Here is a 12,146-nt window from a genome sequence, read left to right as displayed (position 1 = left end):
GTAGAAATTTTCTATCAACCTATTTTAAATTGAAGCAAGTCTAATTCAATCATTTTTTATAATAGTAAGTCTTTTAAAGGAAGCGTATCAGAGATATGTTCAAGATAGAACTAATGCCCAGTATAAACATTGACTTCGGTTGTCTTTCTTAAAGCAATAGAATGAGAGAGCTGAAAGTAAGCTTCAGGGTAAGAGAGAATGAAAGTTAGAAAGAAAAATCTTAAAGCAAGGAACACAAGATTTATGAAAATCACATAGAAAGGTGATATTTGAGAGAGTGGGAGACAGAGAGATAAATTGATAGAGAGTAAGAGCGAGAGATAGAGGGAGTAGGAGAGAATGAGTCGAAGGGAGGGAAAGAGCTAGAGAAGAGGGAAGCAGGCAAAGGCGGGAGGTTAAGTGAGTCGCATATCTACTAAAATTAAAATATAAATTTTGGAGATAAGTGAGGCCATGAAGATCGCATAGAAGGGCGCTATTTGTAGCCAGTATCATCGCAAATGTTAAAACCAATAAAAAGATGTTAGGATCAAAGATAAGCTTGCAGTATATCACTAGGCTAAGTGTATTAATACGACCCTTTGTGTTAAACTCTAGGCGTACATTCATATATCAAGCTGCCACAACAATCAGCGATCTGGCAGCACTATCTGCGTTCCAGAGGCGCCATTGAGGGTACGTTTTATGTGATTTTTTACACAAGAGTCGTTGCGATTGGCGATAGGCTGATCGTTCGCTGGGCAACACCCCAACAATAGCGAAAAAGTAAACAAAACGCGAATGAAAATTAAATTAAAATGCTGAAAATGGAAATTGGAAATGGTAACAGGCAGGTGACGCTGACGCTGACGCTGACTATGACGATGACGATGACGGAAAGGAAACCGTCACATGCGAAAACAAAAGACGTCGCGAGGTTGTTACGTTGAGCGATCATCAGCAAGCGGCGGGAACCAACACATAAGCTCTACATGGGTATAGGTAAGTATTATACAGGTACAGGTGCATATATGTATATATATGGATATACATGTAGAGCATGGGCATTGTATGTATGCTATGTGTGTGGAGTCAAGTGTGGTAAGGCCTTTTTGCAGAGCTTCAGTAGTTCCCTCATTTGATGTTGTCTATTGTGTGGGACCTTCCCCTATGCGTCTCTTCACACTCACACATACACAGATACACATATACTTATGTATATTTATGTAGCTGCTGTCTCTGTCTGGCTGAAGGGGGCATTGCGTTGATAGCTCGTATGTAACAGGAGACATGCTCTACTGAACATGAGGTTCGATTAAATGTTAATGTTGGTTAACTTTGGGGTTTTTCTTTGGCTTGCTTTTATACACATATATATATATATATATATATATATATATATATATATATATATTATCGTCGCTCTCCCTCTTGCTCTCCCTCTCTCTGTGAGTGTGCATCTATTTAACTACCAAAACTTGTCTACGTTCACACATAAAAATCGCATACATATCGAAAGGGGGTCTGCTCTGTTTTTTATAAGGTTACTTTTTGGGTGGCAGCAGGGCGGGCGGAGCGTGGGCAGGTGGGGGGTGTGAGGTGCTTCTTTGCTTGGTTGGCTGGCGCGCTCAAACGTAATGAACGACGCATCTTCATACGGAATCGGGGCTATAACTTAGCAGCCACCTGCGTCTCGTCTGGCGCATTGCGTAGCGCGCACTGCGCACTGCGCAGTCGCAGCGCTGCCTTTTTAGCTAGTGCCATCTCTGTCTGACGCCCACACACGCACCTGCGAATGCTTTTCGGCTGCGCTTTTGGCGTTGGGCACAATCTCAACTGTTGTTGTTGCTGCTGCCGCCGTTGCTGCCGCCACCGCTGCTGCTGGCAGGTGTTTGGGAGCTCGTCTCGTTTTTGAACCCAAAGTCAAGTAGTCATTGTTGTTGTTATTGTTGCTGCTGCTGCTGCTGCTGCTTCTGTGGATGTTGTTGTTGTTGTTGTTGTTTGTCTTTTGCACTTCACTTCACTTGAATTTTGCATCGCTTGGATGCTTCTTCGCTCAGCTCAGTTCAGTTCAGCTCAGCGCAGCGCAGCTTGACTCGGCTTCAGTTGGGCTCAGTTCAAGTTGGTTTGCCTTGGGGTTTATTATTATTTTTTTTTTTTTTTTTTGGGTAAGGGGGGGTGTGGACCTGGTCGTAAATTTCTTTAGGCCTCAGTTGTTGTTGTTGCCTATTAAAGTGCGATTTGTTTAATGATTTTCTACAACTCGCTGTATAAATTTTCCATTTGAAAATTACCTACATGCGAGACGAAACCCAGAAACTGAGTAACTGTTGCCGGCCCGGACAGACGCTTCAGTTGAGTTTTAGGAGTTTTGGAAATGCGCATGAAAATTAAGTGTTTTATTATGCAAAAGCAAACCAGCAACTACAACAGCAACAGTACCGAAAGAAAGAAAAAACAACTACGGCCAATGCGCTGATTGCGCTTTGAGACCCCCCAAATGTAAGACCCCAACTCGCCCCCCTCCCATCCCCTTGCAAGCAACCCTCGACTTACCAACTGAGTTACGCTTTTGGCTTTTGTTTGAACTTTTGCTGCGCTTTAAATTCCACTTGGTCGCCGCTTTAGTTTAGTTAGATGGTAACATTAGTGGCTTTAATTAATGGTCCACTACGCTGTCCTAATCTGCGTGCGTGTGTGTGTGTGTGTTTCTGAATGTGTGTGTTGAGCAATGAACTGATTTGCATTGAGCAAACCTCCAGCTGAGCCATGGGAAATTAGTTGAACTGAGGCCAAGCTTATTACCAACTATTGCTGGGAATTACTTAAATAATAGGTAAGCTATATAAGAGCAGATCCACATAGATAAGCTCGTGGGCCTTAGTTCGAATGTAGAAGAAAGTGGGAAGCATAAAATGTACGAGTGTTAATTGAGAACCTTGATGAATGCTCAACCAATATCCAACTATATCTTATTACAATCAAGAATACTAATACCCAACATTGGCATCTTAAGCTAGTTAGTATGATATATCCATGTGGCATGCCATTCTGGCCTGGGTGGGTAATACATTGATGTATCTTCTTATTCTTATAAGTATACATTTGGTAAATATATTTTAGACTTTCTATTAATAACAAATAATACGATCCCTTGATTTGTCAACTTTGAACCACTTTCACCTGCCCCAAGAGAACAACCAACTCCTGATAACTTATTATCTACTCAGCTTGGCAAAATGGCTTTCTAGACCAGAGGCAATCAGTCAGTGCCCCAATTGAAACTCCTGGTCCGTGGAAAGACCAGGGCCAATTGCCGCTATTTACCACACACATTACACGATGCGAGCAAACCAAACAAACGCCAATCTATAAAGCCAAAGACGACGACAAGCTAGACGATATGCTATATGTACATATATATGTATAGTCCTATATACCTATGTATGTGTGGCGCTTGGCTCAAAAGTGGCAATCAAAGAGCCGAACCAGCAACAACAACAACTGCTACAAATTCAAATTGTAACACATGCGACGTCTCGGCTGCTTCTCTAGAGCAGTGCGAAAGAAATAGCACTAGTTGGTATATTTACAGGTTGAGGTTGAGGGAGAGTGAGAGAATTGCAGCGACTTCTTAGACTTCTTCCTCCTCGTGCTGGCTCAACAAGCGGCGTCATAATTTTTTGCCGCTGATTTATGTCCGGAGGCATAATGACTGGAAGCAATGGAGTATGCATTACATACAAGTCCATTGCAATGGGGATTAAGAATAGGGAATGGAGAATGCGAAATGAAGACTGGCAGGTGGCGGATAGGCGGAGGGCAGAGGGTGTTCAGGTATTGGGGTATGGTCATACATCAAGGAAGCCGTAAACGCGAACGGCGATTCGCGTGATAGAACAATGTAAAAATTATGAACGTGTAAAATATGGGCAAAAATTTGCTGCCGCCCATAAATAATATATACATATGCATGTACCTTGGGGTAGGGGTAGGGGGGCTGGGGCAAAATCTATGTACACAAAATAATTGATAAGACAGCAGGAAAAAGCGATCCAATAGAAATGCTGCCACAGCAGGCCAAGCTGAGATCGGGATTGGTAGCTTGTTGCCGGAAAAAGCACGTTATAGATTAAGCTATAAATCCCTCCCATTAAGATAAGCTTACGGTGTGGCTCTGAAAAACGTGGTTTGCCAACCCTCCTGATTTGCTTGAGTGGTTCGCTTTAATGGGCGCCTCAGACGCCCACAGACTGGACTCGACTCAACCGTAAGCCGTTCTTTGGGCTGTGCCAAGTCTTGCTAACAGATCGGCTGCAAAGTTTGTGCATTTCAGATAAATTGCATTGAAAAAATACTTATTTATAGCTTTGCTGAAAAGAAAGCTAGTAAAAAACAAATATTTTTAAGCTGCTTATTCACTTGACCCTTTTGATTAGTACTCTCGATTAAAGTTGATACATCGATCTGCGACTGTCAAATCGATATATCGATGTTATCATATCGATCACAACAAGGTTTGGAGTTTGACTCCCAGGCTAATATATAGATGGTTAATTATTTTAATATTAATAATAATAAATAATATTTCAAATTTCTACCTGTCAACTTTCGAAAGTTATCGATTTGTCATCGATAGTTTTCCAGCACTATTACAGCTTGATCGATTATCGGTAAGTGCCAGGGAGTACGGCGAACAGAGTTTGCCTGAAATCTATTTTCCGTATGGACACTGCCCACTTCTGCGTTCTTTCGTTCTGTTTTATCTGTTGTCTCTTTGTCTAGGCAGACCACATTATGAAAAGAAGTCGGACCCAAAGACAACCAATGGAAAGCAACTTCCGAAACGCGGCCAGAACAATGGGTCATAGATCAAGTTTTAATGTGGACGCCAACATCGTTTCTGCCGTACAATGAACTTTCAATACGAGTTGCCGACTGCTCCCAAAAAAAAGCGCCCCAAAAGTGTTTGCACATATTTTACATATAAACTATATGTACCTAAGCAAGTATATGTAAATAAAAATATATATATTTGTTATATTATATTTCATTAAATTATGCACAATTTTTTATATACACATTTCCATCCATTTGACATTCAATTGTGAAGTGATACCCTACCTTTTAACTGCTGTGGGCATATACCTGCGTATACATCTGCATGTGTATGTGTGAGTGTGTTTTTATGTATTGTAAATACGTATCTGATCTTTAATAATTTTTTGTTGTTGCCGCTGTTTTTATGACGACGCCGACAGCGCGTCTTTTGATTGGTTCAACTTGAGAGTTTTTTTTTAACGAGCTCTGATTTCGTGCTGTTGTTGTTGTTGTTGCTGTTGTTGTTGTTGCTGTTGCCACGTTTATCGTCCCCGCGATCAGCGAGTGGAGCAAAGCCGTCAGTTGGCTATAATAATTTTTTTATGGCTTCTTTATAATAATTCACCTATACGTTGACGCAACGCAATTAGCTTGCCTAGTTTCCATAGATTCATAGAAGAGCCAACTCCAGTGCGTGGTCGTCGTCATCGTCGTCGTCGTCGTCGTGGACGCCGCCTTAAAATGGCACACAGACACCACGAAGCAAGCAGCCAACCAAACGACCCAACAACAACACCGCCTGAGAACAACGTGACTGCGATGCTTAGCGCTAGATTAGCTGAAAAGCATTCGAGTGCCAGAGCCTCGTATATCATCTGGATAGGGGTAGTCACTGGGAGGGGACTGGGAGTCAGCAGTCAGCAGTCAGCAGTCAGGAGTCCAAAGATGGCGAAACGTAACAAAAATCATAATTCTCTAAGGATGTCGAGCAGTTGCACAGCTGATCTGCCAGCTCGATAGGCAAGCCACGCAACTAATGAAGATCTTGGGCCTGGGAAAATTTGATCAGCCGCGAAACCTGCAACATCATGAATGACCACTTGGCAGTAGACCAGCCCTGCCCCGGACCAGCGCGATCCCCAGCTAGCAGCTGCTGACATGACTTTATTCGCTAGACCTCGACACAGCATTTAAATTTGAAACGATCGAGCGATCGTCGCCGCGATCGATGGTTCGATTGATGCGGCGGCGACCCTCACATAACTTCCTAATTACATTACACGACCGCAGTGGCAGTGGCAGTGGCAGGTCAGGCGGTGGCTGACAATCGCACCTGTAGCTGCCGCGCGCGCGCTATTTACAAGCAGCGGGGGAGGGGTAAGGGCTCTGGCGGTGGCGGTGGCGGCTACGCTGGCATTTTAATTGAAATTGTTTGTGTTTTTGGCGTTTGCTGCGCTTGATTGATTTAGAGCGAGCCGCCGAGGACCCGCAGCAAAGAGAGCCCCTAACAACCACCACCACAAGCACCACCAGCCTGCCTGCCTGCCTGCCTGTACACCTGCCTGCCCGCTGGCTGACTTCTGGTTGAACCTAACTGACAGTCGCGTAATGAAATTCCAAGCGGCGTGCGGCATGCAATGCAATGCGATCCGCTGGCTTTTTTTATCCCTCACCCTTCACAGCCTAGCGATGACCCTCGCCCTCACTTGTTAGTTCCCATTTCCCCCCTCCTCACCGTTTGCTGTTGCTGAGCCAGCGATCTTGTCCGTTGATCTTTTTGGTGCATTGGCTAAGTTAATTGGTTGTAAAACAATTTTTCGAATTAACATAAAAATGTTTCATTGGAAAAAATATTGCAGACACAATTAACATTTACTCGATACGAGTGCGAGTGCGAGTGCGAGTGCGAGTACGAGTGCGACTTCGCCAGCGAATCCGACTCCGACTGTGACTCGGTTCCCAGTTTCGATATGCGGGCACTCAGATGGTCCGAGTTGTAGAGAAATGGGAAGAGAGTGATGGGCGGAGGTTGGTACTCGGATCGATAAGCTACACTTCTGTGTGCAACAAGTCAGACACATGCAATTTCCAGCTGAATTAAGTTAACTTATTATTTCGATATTCTATTATTAAAATACTGATTGTTAATGACTTCGATAAGACTTAAGACTTCTTCGTTTCGAAGAATTCTACGTTCTTGTTGTATGCTAAGCTTGTATCTCTTATATGGGGTGTTGGTTAAGAAGGCAGAATTAGGTAGGTTCGACTACTTGAATTGAGTTTTTATCTCATTTCTATTATCGATATTTGATCGATTGCAATATTCGCCACGTTTTGAAAGGTTTTGCTTGGTATTTAATTTGATGGACACTCGATTTAAGAGGCAGAGAGGCTTGCCCATTTTCGACGAGCTTGGGGCAAGTAAGACACTTCCGAGTTTTATCAGCCGTTAGTCCCTTATATTAATTCAATGCTGATATCGTCGTGACAGTGTTAAAGATCAAGTTCAAGAGTTTAAAGCAGGTAATAGGTTCAATTAGTTGAAATTGAAGTGGATCTCAGCTAAATTAAATTGAAAATCTTCCTTGAATATATCACCTAAATTAAGTGCAATAAGCTGTAAGATTCATGAAGCAATGTTACACAATGTGAATCAAATTTCATTTTTTTATTGTGTTATCAAACAACCAGACGACAAATAAGAGATATGCATTGCTCACGCTGCGGCCAGGGCCGTCAATAGATGTGATTAGTTACTAGTTCGTTCAAATAGACATAAGTCTAGAGACTAGAATGTTTGGTATGTGTGAGATGTTCAACGCATCTCAACCCGACACATTGTCATTGTCATTTTTATCGTTATCGTTATTGGATTCGTCACATCGCTAATGTGTGATATGCAATGTACCGTAACTGACAGCTAAAAAACAAGAAAACCAACACCAAAAAACCCAACCAGCCGGACAATTGAATTGTTTTGGTTGCTGTGTACCCACACACACCCGCAACACCCGCAAGACCCACAACACCCGAAAGACCAGCAAGACCATTCAACCAAACAGTGTCCGCGGTCGGGACGGCGACCCGCTGCCAGCCGAATGCAAATTGAATGAAATGCTAATGGAAATGAGTGCGAGTATGAGTACATTGAGTGCAGGCTGCGCACAGACGCGCGACCCGCGCAAATAAAGACAATGAAGGCAACTTTTATTGGTTCCATTCGATGATCAGACGCTGAGCTGAGGGCCACCGCGCGTCCGGTCGGTCGCCAGTTGCCAGTTGCGAGTCGATTGTCTGGTTTGTCCGTTTGCGGCGTACTTAGTGACACCATTAACGCCGACTCAACACGGCCCGGATCGGTTGCCCCAGCTACCAGACACATTCACATCCGGCCTGGCAGCGCATGCGCATGCGCAGATGTCGACAGAGCTGGGTCCCTGCTCGGGTGCGAGCCCAGCCACGATCGTTTCTCAGTTTGATTGATTCTGTTTCAATGTAGCGCCTTTCTCTTGCCACAGCTCGTTTTATTGTTGGCCGCTTGAATTTTTTATTGCAATCGGTGTGAAATTTCACACCGCAATGCTTAAATGATTCCAAACACCCTTTCAGCCGTTCAAGCCAATGCATTTTTTGGTTCGCGAGTGAGCGTCACAAAGGCCAACTCGCAAATGGTATCGGCAACTAACTTGGCTGGCGACAAGGGCAACGAAATGTATTGAATATAATATTATTAACTAGCTTAGTTTTGCCAAATGTGCAATATCTAATCTTAGTAAGGCAATCATTTATTAATACAAAAATTAATATATTTTGCATATATTGATGAAAATATCTGTAATACTCGACCTTATGATATGTGGCTCAGCTCACTCAATCAAACAATAAGCTTTGTTCTATTTTTGATTGTTTTTTTTTTTTCAATTCATCTTCAATTCAAGTGTGACCAGACAAATATTATTATAATAAAATATACTTATATTTAGCTTTTATTAATGTTTTTTTTGTAGATGTTGTGGCTTTCGACTTTCAATAGTTTATGTTAATATTCACAGCTTAGAAGATAAATTTAATATATACACCCATCCCCGCCTAACTAGCATGCATTGGGACCGAAAAAGTGGACCGTATATTTAAATACCGTACACCAATTATGATTTTTCATTTCTATGGGAAAATTTTAACTGGTCCCAAGCTCACAAAGCTCATGTACAACGAATATAATTTGATATAATTATAAATGATAAGAAAGTTTATTTCCAACTTAAATCATATTCATGAATGTATTTAACTAATGCACTTGATTCAGATTTAGATTTACAAATTTTTTGCTTGAAGATCCTTTAAAATTTCTTCATATGAAAAGAACACTGCATTCACTTTGAGATCTATGAACTACTTTCAGATTTGGGTCAGCAATTCTCATTTCATTGGGGGCCATTTAAATAGAATTGTTTGTCCGGCTTGGGCTGTTTTTTGATTTTCGTCAGAAATTTCCAATTCCATTGTGACATTAAACAATACAACTTCAATATACCAACGATGTATGTGTACAATATCCTCTTGAGCTTGAGGAAGGGAAGGATAGAGAGAGAAAAGAGATATTTGGATCAATGCATCATCAATGGATGTTTGCATCATATATATTTATGCATACAATATTCCGGCAATCTCAATGTCATCTCCATTAAGTAAAACCAGCCTAGCGGATACCCTGAACCTTCGTCTACCAACACCAAATGCAGCTCACGCTGGCTGCTTTAGGGGAATGGGCTGGCAATATCTATAAAACGAAAGATACTTGCCCTATTTATATAAGGCTATAGCCATTTTAACCAAGCAGATTTGCTCAAAAACTAAGATTTTGATATCGACTTTTATCGATTGCTTGAAAACGTTATCGAGCTCGGAAGGCGCGGGCACTAGGAGGGCCTACTGACAAAATTTCTAGGTTTTAGAATCGACACTTTCACACTTACAGACAAACGGATAGACAGGCAAACTGGCGGATGCTGATGCTGATCAATAATATTGATAGGGTCGAAGATGCTTCCTTTTGCCTGTTACATACATTTGCAGAAATACAATTTACCCCTTTTACCCATTTTTAATGGGTTCAGAGCATAATAAATGGAAAAGGAGATAGAATTGTTGTTGTTTTATTAAAGTCAACGTGTAAAAACTAAATGGAACACATCACATAAGTTATTACTTCAAAATTTATTAGGGTGCCCACGAGAAAGTAACAGGACAAAAGTCAGTACGCACTATAAGAACAGTTTAATAAGAAGAACAGAGAGCTTCCGCGGGCCAAAATGAAAGAAACCGTCAACCGTTTCCAGCTGCCGGCTGCCGGCTACCATCTCGATCTCGTAACGATTTCCAATTACCGCCAGAGCACGCTCTGCTTTTGGCGTGGACTGTGTGGACTGCGTGATCCCTCTTTGTTTCTGAAGGCGAGTGTCAGGTTGCGCTTAGCCGGGGACAGGCCTGAGCGTGAGGTGGCCTTTAGGCCCTCAATGCTGCCCAGGCTGCTGTCCACTATAACGCGGCGTCTGCAGCGACGTGACCTCAGCTTCGGCTTAGGCCTGAATATCGGAGAACGGGAGCGAACGGGTGCCGACTCCGGGTTGAATCTGCGATGTGGCGGCGGCTGGGCCAGCTCCTGAAGGCGTGCGCTGATCTTATAGACGCGCTTGAGCCGCTTGACCGGGGGATCATTCTCATTGGCTCTATAGAGGTTCATACTGCCTGCTTCCAAGCGCTCCGGATCGTCAATGTCCTCCTTCCCCTCCAGATCCTTGACTAGACGCGCCTGCGAGCGCATGTTGCGCATTCGCCGGACGCTATTTACGGGCTGGACCGGTTTGTGTTTACCAGTTGGCATTGGGCGAGTCCTCGGCTTGCCTTTCAGCTTGGCGTTCACTGGATTTTGCCGATAGATAGCGGCTGCGTTGGCTTGGAACTGGCAGTTATTGCGCCAGGTCGGAAGCTCGCGCCTCTTTGCCGGCAAGGTCACGCTGCGACTGGTTTTTGGAAAGCCGCTGCCGCCGGCGGTGAGGCGCTTCGGTTTCTTTTTACCCTTCTCCTCCAAGGTGGTCTTGCAGCTGTTGATGCTCTTCGTTTTCGTAAGCTTGACGCTCTTCTTGTTCTTCAAGATGCCCGGCTTTTTCAGCGTTGTACCAGCTGTGGATGGTGGGGTCCGTGGGCGACTAGATGGATCGCTCTTTGATTTAGGCGCCTCTTTAATGACTGGCACCGTTGAACGCACTGCATCGCCAGCAGGTAGCCGGGCTTTGGCTGGTTGCAGCGTCTGACGGGATTGCTGACTTTTGGCAGCCGACAATTTGGCCTTCGCAGGCTTCCTTTCGGCCTTGGCAATCGATTTCTTTTTGGTAAGTTGCTTTGGTTTGACCTGACTTTGGAACTTGTTCAAGGATTTGGGCTTGCTCAGGGTGGCGGGACGGACTTTCGCTGGGCCTTTCCTTTTCACCTGACTCTTATGTGGAGGCTTAGGCTTGCGTTTGATTTGCTGCTTGCTCTTGATTTGAATAATCGGCTTGGATATTTCAACCACAATGTCTCTGGAACGGCCGCCTGGTCGCAGATGATTCTTGTCAATGATGACGCCAGTGAGGCTCTTCTCCGGCTTGTCCCCTACCGCCAGCTTGTATGTGAGGGAGCGGGAGCCGGAGGGAGAGCGCTGCATTTCATTCTTGGACCGCACGCGCTTCTGACGTATCATCTCGTCGAATGCTTCTTTGGAGTGTGTGATCTGCTTGGTCATATCAATGCGTTCTGGCTTCACATAGAACATGTGTCCATTGTAGTCACCAACATGACCCTGGCCATGGCACTCCGATATGACGCGAGCTACCACGCGTTTCATTTCCGTTCGATTTAGGGTCAATTGATTGGCCAGATTCTTGGCCAGTGCCTTCAGTGCGCCTCCAGTACCAGCCATTTGAGATGAACTCCATATATTCGTGTTCATATTCTTAGTTCCTGTAAATTTGGCTATTTTATCTGCGCGTTATGTGAAAATCCCAAAGTGAAATTTGCTTTCAATCCCAAAATACTTGAATAATACTACTAGCAATTTTTATCTATTTTTTTGGTGTGACATAATAATAAGTTGAAAATAAATGTAGCTATAATTCCTATAAAAACAACACAAGCGATTTTTGCTTAAAACTACGCCTGCTTTGATTGCAAGCTTGCCCGAGAGAACTGCAGTTGGGAATTTGTATTTTTTTCGATATATAAGGCGGTACGATTACCTTAACAATAAATATCAGAAGCTACTACACTATAATTAACGCTGATTAGTAGTAGGTAAATTAATATAG

General features: G+C 43.4%; 1 protein-coding gene across 1 annotated transcript; it reads right to left on the bottom strand.

The window, feature by feature from the left end:
- Positions 1–10,004: 10,004 nt before the first annotated feature.
- LOC115764420 lies at positions 10,005–11,935 on the bottom strand. Its single transcript, XM_030707419.1, has one exon. The coding sequence runs from the start codon at positions 11,789–11,791 to the stop codon at positions 10,184–10,186; it is 1,608 nt and encodes a 535-aa protein (XP_030563279.1). The 5' UTR covers positions 11,792–11,935; the 3' UTR covers positions 10,005–10,183.
- Between the last annotated feature and the right edge of the window lie 211 nt (positions 11,936–12,146).

Source organism: Drosophila novamexicana, unplaced genomic scaffold, assembly GCF_003285875.2.
Source record: "Drosophila novamexicana strain 15010-1031.04,08,12 unplaced genomic scaffold, DnovRS2.1 tig00000820-arrow-pilon, whole genome shotgun sequence".
Taxonomy (NCBI): domain Eukaryota; kingdom Metazoa; phylum Arthropoda; class Insecta; order Diptera; family Drosophilidae; genus Drosophila; species Drosophila novamexicana.
The sequence above is the reverse complement of the archived record's forward strand: the minus strand, read 5'-3'. Positions and strand labels throughout refer to the sequence as shown.